The sequence below is a fragment of the Gossypium hirsutum genome, chromosome A11, assembly GCF_007990345.1.
Source record: "Gossypium hirsutum isolate 1008001.06 chromosome A11, Gossypium_hirsutum_v2.1, whole genome shotgun sequence".
Lineage (NCBI taxonomy): Eukaryota > Viridiplantae > Streptophyta > Magnoliopsida > Malvales > Malvaceae > Gossypium > Gossypium hirsutum.
This window is the reverse complement of record NC_053434.1, coordinates 3,076,654-3,094,271: the sequence shown is the minus strand read 5'-3', so window position 1 is coordinate 3,094,271 and position 17,618 is coordinate 3,076,654. Positions and strand designations below refer to the sequence as shown.

The 17,618-nt window shown below is 31.9% G+C and overlaps 1 protein-coding gene and 2 non-coding genes across 5 annotated transcripts; 1 reads left to right on the top strand and 2 right to left on the bottom strand.

Moving 5' to 3' along the window:
* Positions 1 to 2,156: 2,156 nt before the first annotated feature.
* LOC121203480 (eukaryotic peptide chain release factor subunit 1-3) lies at positions 2,157 to 5,056 on the top strand. 3 transcript variants are annotated; one of them, XM_041080581.1, is made up of 3 exons: positions 2,157 to 2,290; positions 3,152 to 4,598; positions 4,726 to 5,056. In XM_041080581.1, exon 2 carries the CDS (start codon positions 3,170 to 3,172, stop codon positions 4,481 to 4,483), a length of 1,314 nt encoding a protein of 437 aa, XP_040936515.1. In that variant the 5' UTR covers positions 2,157 to 2,290; positions 3,152 to 3,169; the 3' UTR covers positions 4,484 to 4,598; positions 4,726 to 5,056. The 3 variants fall into 3 exon arrangements, with proteins under 3 accessions (XP_040936515.1, XP_040936514.1, XP_040936513.1); XM_041080580.1 differs by having other exon boundaries at positions 4,697 to 5,056; XM_041080579.1 differs by having other exon boundaries at positions 4,694 to 5,056.
* A 1,046-nt stretch (positions 5,057 to 6,102) lies between these two features.
* Positions 6,103 to 6,183, bottom strand: TRNAL-CAG (transfer RNA leucine (anticodon CAG)). The gene has a single exon. It is a non-coding gene; the product is annotated as a tRNA-Leu (tRNA).
* Positions 6,184 to 7,747: 1,564 nt separating this feature from the next.
* TRNAL-CAG (transfer RNA leucine (anticodon CAG)) lies at positions 7,748 to 7,828 on the bottom strand. Its single transcript has one exon. It is a non-coding gene; the product is annotated as a tRNA-Leu (tRNA).
* Positions 7,829 to 17,618: the final 9,790 nt, after the last annotated feature.

The window sequence follows — 17,618 nt, the reverse complement described above, 5'->3', positions numbered from 1 at the left end:
ATTGATTTGAAGAAAGTTATTTGTCATTGTCATACATTTGAATTTTCATGATTTTGTTTATAGAATAAAATTCGTATTACTTACCAATTTCGTGATTATGATTTTTCTTTAGTTTTAAGATTGATTTAATAAAATTTATCTACTAATATTATTTATTAGTTAAATATGAATTTTTATCAAATCAACATTGAACCTAGATCAAAGACTATAATCATGGTTAGTTTTAGGTATTAAAATGTATAACTTTTATAGAAAACAAGTACCACGAAAAAAAAAAGTCAAATTCAAATACCAATCAATATATTTTTATTAAAATATTGCATACTGAAATATATAACCTATTGTATGATTAAATAATATTAAACTATTATATATATTATTATGTAAATATAAATCTAAAAAATTAAAGGATGTTTTAGTTTATTTTATTATGTTACCAAATTTTTAAAAAGTTTACAACTACAATCTCAAGTATAAAGTATAAATAATGTATGTTTGATTAATTAGAATCGAAATAAACTGTATATAAAATAAAATTTAAACTATGATAATCTTAAAAGTAATCCATATATGAGATTTGCATGTAGTGTAACTCGAGCCATTAAAGCTTCGATAAGTCGATTATTTAAATCGAATCAATTAAATTTTAGTTATTGGAAAGATTTGTAAAAAATAATATAAAAAACATCTGCCAAAGTAATTATAGAATTCAATTTTACTCATAACTCAAAAATATAAAAGATTTATTATTTAATAAAATTTAAATTTTTCTAAATAAAAATTAAAACTATTTTAATATCGAATCATATATGTCATATCCAGGGGTGAAGTTAGAAAAAATTTTTATGGACTCGAAATTAAATTGTAATTTTTGAAGACTAAATCAAATTTATATCATTTTTAGGAGGGGGCAATGTGTAATTTTATCTTCATTAATTTAAAATTTAAAAAATTTTAAAGGGTCAAAATAGAAAATTTTTTATTTTAGTAGAAGTCAAGACCTGTTAGCCCCTTAAATTCGCCCCTAGTCGTATCATAATATATTATATTTCAATGTATTTAGGAATAATCTTAGGTTTTGATGTTTAAAATCATGACAAATGGAAAATGTCGTAGCTTAACACATCATCATTTTGTGTATTAAGCTAATATAAATCTTATAATTTAAATGAAAACTGTTATTTATGGAAATAAATATTTTAAACATTTCTTTAAAATTATTAAATGGTGTTAAAACTATTTTAATATATTAAAAACAATAATGAAATTATTTTAATTATATTGAAAAAAATAAATTCAAATATTTAAATTTGCGATATACTATTTTAGTTGTATTGTTTTTTAGTTGATGTATAATTTTTTTGAACAATTTAATTATAAGTTCGAATTATATCTGCTATTTTTGACACGATGTCTAAAACTATCCATAGTTTATTTCAAATCCATAAATAGGAGCACAATCAACGCACTCAAACTCATGTCCTCTTGTATTGACAACAATGCACATGCTAATTAAACTAAAACTCAATCAGATGTTTAATTTTTACATTTGAATTAATATGAAAAGTAAAAATGTAATTAAAATATTTTTTAATAAAAATAATATATAACTTAATATATTTTAAAAACTATGCACTTTTAACCTACATTTATTTATTATTTGTCTTTTAATTTTTCAATATATTCAAATTTTGTACTAATAATTGTAACTTATAATTATAATTATCATAAATTCAAGTAATAACTTTATTTTAAAATTAACACAAATTTTTTAATCAATAATTGTAATTTAAATTATAATTATTCTTAAATTCTTAATTATCAGAAATTTATTAATTTATAGTTATTTTAAATGTAATTTTAATAACATGATGAAAAATAAATGTATTTTTTATAGTTCAAAAGTTTAAATTAGCACAAATTTTTAATTAATAATTGTAGTTTATGTTTCAGTTATTTATAAATTTGTAATTAGCATGGTTTTTATTAAATTATAATTATTTTTAAATGTGAATTTAATAATATAATAAAAAAAAATATTATTTTTGTTTGTTCAAAACTTTTTCTAAACTATAGATAGATAAAAACTTTATTATTTAAAACATAAAAGAAATAATTTTTTTTTATTAATAACTACATAAAAAATAATAAACAAATAAAATTACTGCTTTACCATCGCAGGTGCTAGGGCATCTTCTTTGCACGGTATATATTGTATCGGACTGCGCTCCGAACCAAACAAAATTTGCAGCCTTTTTTTATTTCACCGCTTTGGAGGCGATTTCCTCAGGTTATTCTCTGTTCTTTTTTTTTTTCTCCTCTAATTTTATTCTTATTTTAATCAATTCAAAAAACTGGTATTTTTCTCTTCTTATTTTTTTTTCGCATTAGATCTGTCTGATTTCTGATTCGACATTTGATGCAACTTAGGGAATTAAATTCAAGTTCTATTCCTCATTTTTGTTTGTTCTTTTGCATAAATTGCTTTGAAATTCGGTTTTTTATTTTGAAAATCTAGGTTAAAATTACGTATTCAGGTTAGTAAATTGAAAGACAAAGCCTCTAGTATGGATAGTGTTTTCTGGGGGCGAAATTCTGTTAGATTATATAAATAGGAATTTATTATATCATTTAGTGGAAGCGTTTAATGTATTAAAATATATTAACCTGAGTTCGTTAAAACGAATATTTTAATAGCGAAACTTTGTTTTTAAATATTTCTTTGTGTAGTGCTTAGCATTTTTTGTAAGTATTAGTAATTTTGAATTATTTTGATTTTCTTTGAGATCAGAGGCAAAGCTATTGGAATTTTTTTTTGTTATTATTGCCAATTTTATATTCTCTTTATTCTTCTTTTTTTCGTAGTTTATTTTAAGTTTCTGATGCTCAATAGTAATTTGTATAAATTATTTTAGGTCATTAGAACTTGTTTATATAAACATATTAGATGTGTTGTGCGCTGTGATTGTTCTTATGATGTGATTCAAACTTGATTTTTTTTTCTTTGGCAGACTAGATAAATTATTTGATAATATTCATGTTTTGACTGTTTTGTATGATTACCATCCCTGAGTGCTAGATTTGAGTACTTTTCAGGTATGGTTAATTGTTTGGCTGATTTTAGGTAATTTTATTTAACTTTTTTGGGCAGGTACGACATTAACTAGCAATGGCGGACGGTCACGAGACTGACAAAAATATCGAGATATGGAAGATCAAGAAGCTGATTAAAGCACTCGAAGCAGCTAGAGGCAATGGCACCAGCATGATATCTCTCATAATGCCTCCACGTGATCAGATATCGAGGGTTACCAAGATGCTTGGAGATGAATTTGGGACTGCTTCAAACATCAAAAGCAGAGTCAATCGTCAATCTGTGTTAGGTGCAATCACTTCTGCCCAGCAAAGGCTCAAACTATATAGTAAAGTTCCTCCCAATGGGCTTGTGCTCTATACGGGCACAATTGTGACTGAAGATGGGAAGGAGAAGAAAGTCACGATTGATTTTGAGCCTTTTAGGCCTATAAATGCATCTCTTTATCTCTGTGACAACAAATTTCACACTGAGGCACTTAATGAACTTTTGGAATCAGATGATAAGTTTGGTTTTATTGTGATGGATGGTAATGGGACTCTCTTTGGTACATTAAGTGGCAATGCTAGAGAGGTGCTCCATAAGTTCAGTGTTGATCTTCCTAAGAAGCACGGGAGAGGAGGACAATCAGCTCTTCGTTTTGCTCGACTTCGAATGGAAAAACGTCACAACTATGTGAGAAAGACTGCTGAACTTGCGACACAATTTTTTATTAATCCTGCCACTAGTCAGCCTAATGTTTCAGGATTAATACTTGCTGGATCGGCTGATTTCAAAACTGAGCTGAGTCAATCAGATATGTTTGATCAACGGCTTCAGGCTAAGGTTCTGAATGTGGTTGATGTCTCTTATGGAGGTGAGAATGGTTTCAACCAAGCAATCGAGCTTTCAGCAGAAATCCTGTCGAATGTGAAATTCATACAGGAGAAGCGTTTAATAGGGAAATACTTTGAGGAGATTAGTCAAGATACCGGGAAGTATGTTTTCGGTGTGGATGACACACTGAAGGCCTTGGAGATGGGAGCTGTTGAGATACTTATCGTATGGGAAAATATGGACATAAATAGGTACATGTTGAAGAACAGCGTTACCGGTGAAGTTGTCATAAAACATTTGAACAAGGAACAAGAAGCTAATATGACCAACTTCCAGGACTCATCCAACTCAGCTGATTTGGAGGTTCAGGAAAAGATGCCACTTTTAGAGTGGTTTGCTAGTGAATACAAGCGATTTGGTTGTAGTCTCGAGTTTGTTACCAACAAATCACAAGAGGGTTCCCAGTTCTGCCGAGGGTTTGGCGGGATTGGGGGCATCCTCCGATACCAACTTGACATGAGATCATTTGATGAGTTTTCTGATGATGGAGAAGTCTACGATGATTCCGAATAGCAACCAATCAACTCCACCCCATTAATGGTGCAGGATGATGGGGTCAAAAGCAAAGACTGCACCAGCGCCCGAGCTGCTCGGGATGCCCCCAAAGTTTCTCATACATCTAATTAAGGTACGAGTTGAATTATAGTTGATTGATTCAATTAAATAGTGTTTATGGTTATGCATTTTGGTCATTCGGTAAATGCCGTTTAATCTAATTTGCAGCAGGCTTTATGTGCACTATTGCGCGTCAACAGATCGATGTAGCAGCAGCTAAAATGTGTGAAGAAGGCTTAACTTAGAATCCCATGGAGCTTCATTTCTTCTATTTTATTGGAGCAGGGCCTTACATATATAAAATCTGGGATTTATGATATCCATTTAGTAACACGCCTTAGGGTGTAGTTATGTGGAGCTATTGATAATATATTCGGTTCATCTACTTATTATGTTATGCCTAAATGATACCTTATCTCTGGACATTGTCGTCTGGTATCCAAACTTTTGTGGAAGCTGTGTTTTTCATTTTATAAGAGACCTTGTTAATATTATATAATTTACTGTCTATGAATATGTTTTAGAATTGTCTATCTGACCCAACAAAAAAAAAATTATTATTAGTATTTTGGGATTTTAAGCCAGTTTGTCCTATAACCTTGAGAAATATTGGATGGTATTCGGTTGATTGTTTTTTATATTTGAGGAATTGTAAAATTTTAAAGTCCTTTCTTATAAATATTTTTTAAATAAAAATAATTAATAATTTTTGTATGAGATTTTTTTATTAACATTTGGTACGGGTCGAGTAATTACCATTTTCTGTTCAAATATTTTGGTTTATTTAATTTTTAATTTTTTTTATTGAATCTAAAGTTTCATTATAATTCTTTTTCCTGACAACGTGGTTTTCAAAGCTGAATCATATTTTGTTTTTCAACAAATGAAGTGCCAATTTTGCAGTCCTTGTAACATTATGCTAATCTTAAGAAAGATATCCCTAAGATCAACGGCAGATTTGCTTTCAAACTCTTTAAATATTATATATCAAAACGTTGAGCTTAAGCAAAAGCAATTTAAGTTACTAAACGACTTAATTTTAAGTATTTTGATAATATCTTTATTATTTTTTGTTTTACTTCATATTAAAAAAGTAAATTCGAATTCAAGAAGATCTCTAAAAAAAAGTTAAAAAGTTATTAAGTTGGAATCAAACTTAAAATGTAGATTTAAAATAAGGGTTATCAAGAATATTAAAAAATCTTCATTATTTCTATTTCATTATTTAGCTTTAAAATTTTGTATTTATTATCATTTTTAAATATTAAAAAATCATAATTCGAATAAAGAGGACCAACTTACTAGTTATTGAGTTGATCAAACATAGCTTTATAAGCATTGTTGCGGATTCAAGCACATGCTCCATTTTTAATTCATTTATATAATTCTAAACTAAAATTATTTTTTATTTAATTATTTTTAATATTAATTGATATTAATATTAAAAAAAATATTTATTCGAATAAAGAGGACCAACTTAATATTTATTGGGCTTATCAAACGTTACTTTATAAGCATTCTTGCCGATTCAAGCCCATGATCAATTTACGATTTATTTATTAAAAAACCTTGTTGACTGTCAAGAATGGGATTCGAACCCATGCCCTTTCGGACCAGTACCTGAAACTGGCGCCTTAGACCAACTCGGCCATCTTGACCCAATTGTCTTGCACATGTTATAGTTTCTTTTTTATCGGCAGCAGAGTCCTATATTTGGAGATACAAATGGAAATTCACCTTTCACCTTCCAAATCCCTTAATTATATATTTACAAAATCACTTATATTATTATGGTGGCGTTTTTGTATTTTTATATTTTATATAAATTTAACTCGTGATCAGATTTGAACCTACAACATTTAAATTTTAAATTTTTAACTTTACCATTTAATTTCAAATTTTCGTTTAAATCTTACATGAACTTTTTAATAAATATATTTTTTTATATAAAAATTTCACCCACATCATAGTTAGTTCTTTAATCAAACATTTATATTGTGTATCCTACATAAAATGCAATAATTCAAGTATTAAGTTTAATGAGATTCTACTTTGTAAAATAAAATATTTTATAAATAAAGCCGATTAGTTGTGCTCGTTGTGGGGAGTTAGAAGATCTAGACCATGTTATGGTGTCTTGCTCAATGGTGGTTGATGTTTGGGTAGTGGCTGGGATTGTGCCATCGGCTTCGATAGTCCACGATCGGTCCCTTTCGTTGATGCAGAAAGGTGATGATAATGTTCTAACACAGATAACAATGTTATTATCGTGTAGCCTGTGGTATTTTTGGAACTTGTGTGTGTTGAAAAATGAGTTAGCGTCTACTACCTATGCGGCTATGCCTGCGAGTTTGCCAATCGATTTCTTCATGACCGGTGTGCTCCTTGGTCGGCTTATTGCCAAGTGCAACAACTTTCTTCTTCACAACAACGTTGTCCTATAATATTGGGAAATGCTGGATGCAGATTTCTCCTATAATATTAAGCAAACATTATATTTCAACATTATTATCAACATTCAATAATTATTTCATACTTGAATCAAAATCTTAAAAATCGTTAATTTTGATCATTAAAAATAGGAACGAATCTAATTCTGTAATCTCTTCATTTTTTTTTTGCTCAACTTGTAATCCTTTCATTGCTGATTTTGAATTACTCAAAACCCTAATATTTTTTCCCTAACAATGAAAAGAGGATGAAAAAAAGGAAAAAATAAGGAAAATCACCGCCTAAATCATTTTTTTATGAAAAAAATCATGTAAAATCAAAAGAAAAATAAATTGACCAAAATTAAATTTGAGTTGAAAAAAGTTGTTGATATGGCATAAAATATTTGGATAGGATCATATATGAGGTGGTCAGAAGAGTTTATGGAATAATTTCTCTTATATTTAATTTTAGTTAATATTAAAAATTGTAATTTGAATATTAAAAAAAATGTTAAAAGTTATTTAGTTTGAATCAAACTTCAAATTTAAGTTTAGAATAATTGTTATCCTTTTTATTAGGTTTTTAATTTTAATTAATATAAAAAATTGTATCTATAATTGTTTTTTAATTTTAGTTGATATTATAAATAATTAATATTCAAAAAATACAATTCAAATAAAGAGGATAAACTTAATAATTATTGGGTTTATCAGACATAGCTTTATAAGATTATTTGCGGGTTCAAGCCCATGCTCCATTTTAATTAATTTTTAAAAATTTAAAATATTCTGTCAAGAATGGGATTCGAACCCATGCCCTTTCGGACCAGTACCTGAAACTGGCGCCTTAGACCAACTCGGCCATCTTGACGGGTTTGTCTAGTTTTGTTATAAAACGAAATTATGAATTAAAGTTCTACTTTTGAGGATAAAAATGGAAATTCACCTTCCTATAAAAATATTTATATTACCAAATCCCTTAATCTATACTTGGTAAACTATTAAAATAGTCATTTTTGTTTGCTGCAGGTTCCATTTTAATTACTTGTGTTTAAAATATTACATTTTAGTTACTAACGTTATTGTTTTGGTATGAAATGGTCACTTTGCTATTAAGATCTGTTACCTCTCATACAACAGTCTGATGTGATAGCCAAAATGAGTTTTTAATGCCATCGTGGATATCAAACCAAATAAATTAATTAATTTTTTAATTAAATAAATTTAATTAATTGAAAATTCTAAATTAATTATAGAAAAAATGTTAATTTGGTTTCCCAAAATAATCAAAACCAATATATCAATTAAATATTTGAATTGAAAAAAAAAATCATTGGTCTCCTTTTTCTTTTAATTTTCTTTCCCATTTTGACTAAAAAACCATCCATTTTCGTGGTCATCTTTATTGAATCGAAACAATAGAAATCAAATTGAGTGTTCCATTAATCGGTTGAATTTTTTATTTAAAATGGAAGAATAAATGATCGATTCAATTGAGGGTTCAGACATGGATTACAGTAAATAATAAGTTTTTTGGGTTCTTTACATGGGTTTTGGGTTCAAATATTATTGAGTTTTTTTTTTTGCAAAAAGGTGATCCATCTTTTCATTTTTTTTTGTACGTGACAGATAAAAAACACATGTTTCATCTTTGTTTATTTGCGTGTGGGCACCACAATAGCAAGCATGTATAGAGGTTGGTGTGTCCATTTCTTCTTCTACTTCTTCTTTTTCTTCTTCTACTCTATCGTTCTGCTCTTCTACTCTCTGATGGTAACAAAAATAATCCAACTATTTCTTCTTTTTAAATTGGACAAATTTGAGTTTTAGGGTAGAATTTCATATTATGTTTTCATTAAAAAAATGATTTTTTTCTTATTCCAATTGGACATCCATGTTGGCATTGAAAACTCATTTTAACTGTCATGTCAAGCTACCGTTTGGGAGGTAAGAACTCTTAACACAAAGTGATCATTTCGTAACAAAACGATAACGTAAGTGACTAAAACATAATATTTCAAATATAAGTGAACAAAATATAACCTGAGGCAAACAAAAGTGATTATTTTAATAGTTTACATATATATATATCACACCAGTGAATTAGGTAAAGGTATGAAAAAAGATGGATTCAAATCCTAGGTAAACAAAAGTATATATATATATATATATAACACCAGTGAATTAGGTAAAGGTATGAAAAAAGATGGATTCAAATCCTAGGTAAACAAAAGTCTACGCCTTGAACCATTCGACCATCTCTCATACATAATTATTATGGCCAATACCCCAAGCGAATAGCAAGTTATCCGTATTAGATTTTTTGATAAGTATGATTAATATCAATTATAACTAGAAATGTACCTATAAAAATAGAAAATTTTCATTACTTTTTCTTTAGCCTTTGAGCTCGAAGAAATTTTTTAATAGAATGAATCTACTTTTATGTTATTTCTCTCTCTCTATATATCATTATAGCCACTATTAAAAGCATCAAATTTTTTCATGTCACAAATTAATCAAATACAAACACAATTAAGAAGTAACTAAATAACTAGAAAGTAACTTAAATTATTATTGTATTTTTATATTTTTATATAAAATCAATGAAATTTAGCTCACTGTATTTATTTTTTATTATTTAAACTTTATCATTTTACCAAAATTTCATTTAAATTTTACATAAACTTTTAATAATTATTATTTTTATATAAAATTTCCAATATTATAGTGAGTGTTCCTTAACCTAATATTCATATTATGTATAATACACGAAATACAAATAATTCAATTCTTATGTTTAATGAGGCTTTACCATATAAAATAAAATATTTTTATAAATAAAATTCAACATGTAATTTATAGAAATGATATTTGTTTTGAAATTTTGAATTATTTAAAATTATGAAAATTTTAAACCATATAACTTTTATAATATATATATGTGAAAATAATGCTAGAGGAAACGAGAACAAATAAATTGTAATTATAATTAGAGAATAAGAAATATTATAAAATTTTCCCCACGTTAAAAGAAAAAAGAATCTTAAGTAGAGTAATATGCATGATATTCCCAAGTTAAAAAAATAATATTGTCGAAACCATGGCTATGATCTTCCCAAGAACGTTCCCCATAGGGTTATGAACGTGGTTTTTTCCATGTCTTCAGGGTGCATATTGATCTGATTGTATCCAGAAAACCAATCCATAAAAGAAAACAGTGAATACCCTACCGTATTGTCCACTAGGGTGTCAATGTGAGGCAACGGGAAATTGTCCTTTGAGCTAGCCTTGTTTAGATCTCTATAATCTACGCACATTCGCACCTTTCCATCCTTCTTAGGGACAGGGACAACGTTGGCTACCCATTCTGAGTAGTTAACCGCTCGTAAGAACCCAGTATCAACTTGTTTCTTGACCTCTTCCCTTATCATTACTGTCACATCGGGTCTCATCCTTCAGAGCTTCTGTTGAATTGCCTTACACTCCTCTCTTATAGGGACGCGATGCACCGTAATATCAGCGCTTAAACCTGGCATGTCTTGATACGACCATGCAAAAACATCTCTGAATTCTTGCAATAGCTTAATGAGATTCTACTTGGTTTCCTCCTTTATACAAGTGCAAATTTTCACCTCCTTCCCCACTTCTAAGGTCACAATCTCAATTGTCTCTTCGTGAGGCAAAATCTGCTTTTCTTCCCGTTCCACCATCCTTAGCAAATCCAAAGATAAACCACTATCTTCGTCATCTTCAAAAACCTGTGATCCCTGTAGACACATGTCTTGCTCGAAAGAGAATTCTGGATTCATATCAGTGTTGCTCTTGACATCGACATCTGGGTACCTATTGTAGGATGAAAGAATATCTAAGAACTTTATTTGTGTGGTATGAATGGAATAAAGAAAATGAAAAAAAAGAATAATTGCTTGATGAGGTATGAAAAATGCATCTTTATTGAAAGCATAAATGATTTGAACATGGGCCTATTTCACAGAAGATTTCTTATTGTTCTTAGGCTAAAAACAATAAGCGTGTTTTGAACATTACTCTGTTTTTGGTCTAAAAACTACATGAAGTCCCTCTACATTCCAGTTGTTTAGAACACTTCCAGGCTCATAGGGGCGAACGCCCACTAGGTTTGCTTCTTTCGATCTTTTTATAATACGGTATTGATGCTCAGAATCTTCATCATTCCCTCAGCCGTTCATTCATCTATGAATTTCAATTCAGGATGGACAACTCCTCCTGCCACGAATGTACTGGATATATGGGGAAAGGTCATTGGCTCCCATTTGACCTCTGCCCCGCTTAATCTTGCTCTTCTCTTTTCCTGCTTCCTCTCCAGCTCTTTCTTTCTCTATTGTGCGTCTGGCCTATACCCCAAGCCAAAACGGTCCCACTTGCTTCGTAAAATTGGCACTTGCACTCGTCCGTGGAGATATTTCCTAAATCCTCTTCCGGGTAACGCTCCTATTCCTACTGTCAGTTGTAAACTCATATTCGTAGCTTCAGAGAGTCTGGACATCGGGATCCTGCCTCCTTCAGTGACGAAGGTTGCATTCACGAACTCTAATGATCGAAACGGACATTCAACCCCTTCGCTATCACTGTCAATGTACGGCGCATCGCTAGCAACGGATGCGATAATTTCCTCTTCAGCATTTATTGTTATTAGCCAGCTCTCCGTCGCCAACTTTAATTTCTAATGTAGCGATGATGGTACTGCCCCTGCTGAATGAATCCACGGCCTCCCCAATAAACAAGTATAGGAAGGCTTGATGTCCATTACTAGGAAATCTACCTTGTAAGTATTTGGTCCGATCAGAAGATGTATCTCTATCCTTCCCATTACCTTCCTTTCAGTGCCATCAAATGCTCTCACTATATTTTGGCATGTCTTCATATGAGAGTTATCTATAGGCAATCGGTTTAATATGGATAGAGGCAGGATGTTCAGTACCGAACCATTGTCAATCAACACCCCCGATAGCGTATACCCCTTGCAGCGAGTAGTAATGTGCAAAGCTTTGGTAGATCCCATGCCTTCCGGTGGTATTTCATCGTCACTAAAGGAAATACTTATGGTAGCAATAATTAAGCTTATGCTAGCAATAATTCAACCTAGGGTTCATATTTGGAAAAATACCCATAGGTGAAATTTGTGTATTTTGGTGTTTTATGATAGAATATGAGGTTTTAAATTATGTTAGACAACTTGTACTACTCGGTTTTAAGCGAAAACGAGTAAAAGGGCTTAATCGATAAAAATACCTAATAGTCATAAGTACATGTTAGAGTGTGAATTTGATGTTGCCATAGAAAGGAAAAATGATTAGCATGTCATAAAACATAAAAATAAGGGATGAAGTTTAATTCCCGAGCCTGGGGGAAAAAGTGTATTTATGCAAAAGTTTAGGGCAAAAATATAATTTTGCCAAAGTTCGTATTAAATGTTGTTTTGATGAATGTATGTATTAAATAAGATTAATTTGGCATTATAGATCAAGAGAAACGAGATTCAAGTTGCGATCGAGGGAAAAACAAAGTTTACGAAGAATAGGCTCAATTGCTAATAATTTTGTACCGAGGTAAGTTCATGTGTAAATGTAGTAACATAATTGTCATTTTAAGCAATTTAATGTTGTTTATATGATAGGATGCTAATTATTATCATGAAATATTATGCTTTGTGGTTATTGTTGAATAATATGTAATTATGTGAATTACTTGATGAGTATGAACTATCACCGAAGTATCGATTTCGATATTCCGTGGAAGACGGAAAAGATGTGTGATCGAGGAAAACGCCCGTTTGAACTTTAGGAGTAGATTAGAATACAAGTGACATGTCACTAGGATGGTTGAGTTCCGAACTCGTTGAGTTGAGTCCGAGTTCGTGAGATGTAACTAGGCATCCGAGCTCATTGAGTTGAGTCCGAGTTCACTTATGGATGCGAACGCCCGAGCTCGTTGAGTTGAGTCCGAGTTCACTTATGGGCGGGTTACATGGTAACTTGGCTACATAAGTTCCGCAGGCTATTGAGTTTGTCTAGTTGCAGGTATGGTTTTTATCTTTATGAGATCCGCGTATTCGAATTATATTCCGATGTGTTCAACGGGTGAATCTTAAGTGAATAAAAAGAAGGCCTAAAACGAAGGTGACATGTTGGTAAGTGTGGTAAATGAGAAAATTTGACAGGTATGTGCTTAAACCCTTGGGTTGAAAACTTGGTATGATGAAATTGTAAAAAGATACTAAATGTAAATGAAACATGAATGTCTTGGTGTTGTTTATGCAAATGATGTTTTATGTGAGATTGTGTGATTATGTTACTTGCTATTTGCATGTGAACTTACTAAGCATTTGTGCTTACTCCCTCCTTTTCTTTCATTGTAGTTTTGACAAGCCGGCTTGAGAATCGGGATAGGTCGAAGACTCGTTCACACTATCCGAAGGCTTAAATTGGTAAAATGGCTTGTGTATTTTGAATGTGGCATGTATGGCAAAACACTCACTTTGTGTAATTGATCTTATGATATGGCTATGGTTTGGTAAGAAAAGGGTTTGTAAATGATTAGCCATTGGTTTGTCTAAGTCATATTTGATGTTATGTATGTTTAAAATGCTATTTAGTCCATGAAAATCCTTAGTAAAGTGAAATTTGCCATAAAACAGAATCTGACAACAGCAGTGATGTAAATTTGAAAAATCACTGAAAATAGTAGAAATGGAATTAAATGATGAGTAAGCTATGAAATTGAATTTTAATTAGTCTATTTTCATATAGATTGAACAAAACAGGTATATAAATTATATTTTATGAGATATTTGAATTTTTGTGAAACAGGGCCAGAGTGATTTCTGGATCCCCTGTTCTGAATTTAAAAATTCATCATAAATTGTAAAAAAATAATTAGAAGTCATGCTTTATATGTAAAGATTTCTTATTGAGTCTGGTTTTAAGAGAAACAAACTTCATAGTCATTGAAATTCTGTACAGAGAGATATCTGATTCGTAATATACAGAGGTCAGAGTAGTCGAACCCTGAAACAAGTGAGACTTTAACTAATAAATTGTACTAATTGGCTTGACCAAAAATTCTAGAAAATAATTAGTAAATAGATATATGAGTTAGTTTCAGGGAAAATTTAGGGAATTGTATTTCGCGTTTCGGAACTCGAGATATGAATTTTTAAGCGACTGTGACGCAGATTGCTAGCTTGACTGGAAATTTTAAAAATAAATTGTTTGAGCTGTTTAAGTAATGAATTAAGTCTGTTAACACCTCGTGTTCGACTCCAACGATGATCTCGGGTACGGGGCGTTAAAGTGTCAGCTAGCTTATCATGTTGTTCTGTGATTCCAGCATGTTTTTTGGGACTCCAACATTTGATCCATCATCTTCCTGCTGAATCCTAGCCAGCTGTTCTTGCATCTGAGCTTCCAGTTGCTCCTACATCTCCTTTTGTATTTGTTTTAACTTCTCTAACCTCTGATCCATATCCTTTGTTTTTCTTAGTGTATAGTAGCGATGTTCCAGGGTAACTAGATAAATTATCGCTAATTAATAGGGTTCTTTTGTGCAACTTAATGTTTATAATGCTATGCAATGCAAATTCATGACATGAATGCAAAAAGGAGACGTCGATTCGCATTCAATTCCATTTAGAAAACTTCACTGAAAAACAAAATCTTTTACATAAAATGAGTTACATATACGGTCTTGCCCTAACACCCAAAACTTTTACTTTCCTAAGAAGGCAGGCTAACTCTCGCCCCCGATCTGACTCTAACTCATATTTGATTCCTAGCACATCTGCTTGAACCGCCAAAGTCTGTAAATGATCAGCCACCTCTCGTATCTAAGCTATAGCTTCGCCCATGAGGTAATCCCTATCTCGGACTTGATCTTGAAATCGGCGAAGTTGCTCCCTTAGTTGCTCATTATTTGCTTCCAATAATTCAAATTGATACTCACAGTTCTGAAGTGTAGTCTTAAGTTCTTCTAATTTCCCCTTCAAATTCTCGATCTTACTTAGGCTAGCCCTTAATTCAATCACTGAGTTACGACTCTGATGTTGCTGTAGTGCCGTTTCTAACTCTACCACTCGAGCTCTTAACATCTGTTTTTCATTCTGGCTATCATCCAAACTCTTTTTACAAGCGACTTCTCGAGCCTGAGCATCATGAAACTTTCTCTCCCACCAATCAGCCCTAGCCTTTTCCTCTTGGATTTCTTGCCTCCACTGTTCAGACGTTTTACCCAAGCCAACATTTCTCATTGACTTATGCAGCTGCTTGTAATCAGTCTTCAGACTGTCCAGGTCCTCCTCAACCTCTCTCTTTCTCTTTCTCTTTCTTAAATTCTCAGCCTCAAATTTTTGATCATCAACATCCAGCTTTAAGTACACTTTTTCCTCATCTAACTGCTATATTTTTTTTCTAACTCCGAGGTTTTCTTTTCGAAGTCTTGTTTATGATTTCCAATTCGGAGGGGACTGCTCACAAATATTCCTCTATCGGTCGAGCTTCTTCTAAATTTGGCATCGAGATATTATCGTTAACCCTTCTACTCATCCATTCATTATACTCAGGAGTTACCATTGGATTCACAGCAACTACCTTTATCCGGCAGGTTTGGTTCCAAGCATTATAAATCTCGTGGCTCTTTTTCTTGGAGTCTTTCCCCCCATACGAGAACCCACTCTGAGCTAACCCATGCGTCATCGGTATAAATTGTCTCGATCTATATTGCCTCAATACAAGCAGAGGGGCGTATCCAACGACTCCCTGAATCCCCAACAAAGGAACCCAATCATAACTCACACATCGGTAAAGAATCTAATCAGAACCATCCAATGGGCTTTCCATTCGATATCCTCCTCTTGGAGATTTTGAAGCATCACTATCCATTTTTCCTCTACTATGTCATCTCTTCTTCATATGGTCACTATCTCCTTCAAAGGTAAGTAATCTCCGAGAAAAGGTCAGTAAGAGGCCTTTTCTACCTTCCAAAAATGGCTATGAAACTATACTAACAAGAGTTGTGCACACCCAATAAATCTGCCTTCACTTGTCCTCCGACATGCACTCAAAGATCCGAAAGTCTTAGCCAAGATTGCAGGAACAGGAGTGATTCCTTTACCAAATTGGTCAAATAGATCGGCGATTGCTTCATCTATATGCCTTAAAGCCCTAGGGAAAATAACCAAATCATAAACGCTCAAGGCGAAGACATCAACTCTTTTCTTCATATCAGGGTGTGTCAGGATCAGCTTTCTCAAATTTTCCCAAGGGATGCACTTTCCATTGCGTTTCTGCGGGACTTGAGCTGCAACCCACTGCTCTCTCATCTCAGTGATGTTCATCAACATCTTTACAAAGGTTGGGGTATTGACAGCTCTAGAATAAATCTTATCAACTTGAAACCTCGGACAACGAAGCAAGGCTGTATATTCCTCGACAGTAGGTGCTAGATCCACCTTTTTGAGAGTAAAACAACTGTAGGCGGAATTCTAAAATTGACCCATGGAGCGGAACAAATACCTATCTACCTTAACATCGAGGAGATAAGGAATATCAACATAATTACAGTAGAGTAGCTGCTTCATCTCCTCATCCCAGTGACTCTATAATTCTTTCAACTCTTGAAGATCATTCTGAACCACACTAATACGGGTAAAGTCCCATAACTCCGACGTGTATCCCTCTGTCAAACTGTCACCTTTCTCTAACTGTGCATTCTCTGACCATCTTTGTACAAACGCGTTGTCTTTCACTTTATCGAGGAATTCGTTCTTCATTGCAAAACTTTCTATTAGTAACCAAACCGTATATCGACACCTCATTTTATGATGAAAATGTTATGCAATCACCATTAGAGAAAGAAGGAAAAACATAAGTCAGAATCATGCATAAAAATAGAAATCAAAGCAATCACGAAATTATCAAACGCCTATTCGGGCAGCCACTAGGGCTAGGTGTAATTCTACCTAAGGCAGGTTCCTACATCTCACTATATGTGGTTTAGTTCTAGAGTAAAGGTGTAACGCCCCCTTACCCGAGACCGTCGCCGGAGTCGAGCACGAGGCATTACTAAACTTATTTGAGCACTTAAACAAATTTGGACAAGCTATCCAACTGCGTCACAGTTGCTTAAAAATTCATATCTCGAGTTCTGAAACTCGAAATCTAATTCTGTAAATTTTTCCTTAAACTAGACTCATATATATATTTACTAATTTTTTTCTAGAATTTTTGGTCGGGCCAATTAGTACAGTTTATTAGTTAAAGTATCCCCTGTTTCAGGGTTTGACTGCTCTAACCTCTGTGTATTTTAAATCAGATATCTCCCTGTACAAAGTTTCAATGACTATGCCGTTTGTTTCTAATAAAACTAGACTCAATAAGGAATCTGTACATATAAAGCATGACTCTAATTATCTTTGTACAATTTATGGTGAATTTACAAAATCAGAACAGGAGATCCAGAAATTGCTCTGGCCCTGTTTCACAAAAATTTAAACATCTCATAAAATATAACTCATATACCTATTTTGTTCCATTCATATGAAAATAGACTCATAATTATTTAATTCTATATTTTATTCATCATCTAATTATATCTTTACTATTTTTAATGATTTTTCAAACTCA

Bases quoted from the DNA above. Each gene is read 5' to 3' on its own strand.
- LOC121203480 (XM_041080581.1), top strand. From the start codon at position 3,170: ATGGCGGACGGTCACGAGACTGACAAAAATATCGAGATATGGAAGATC.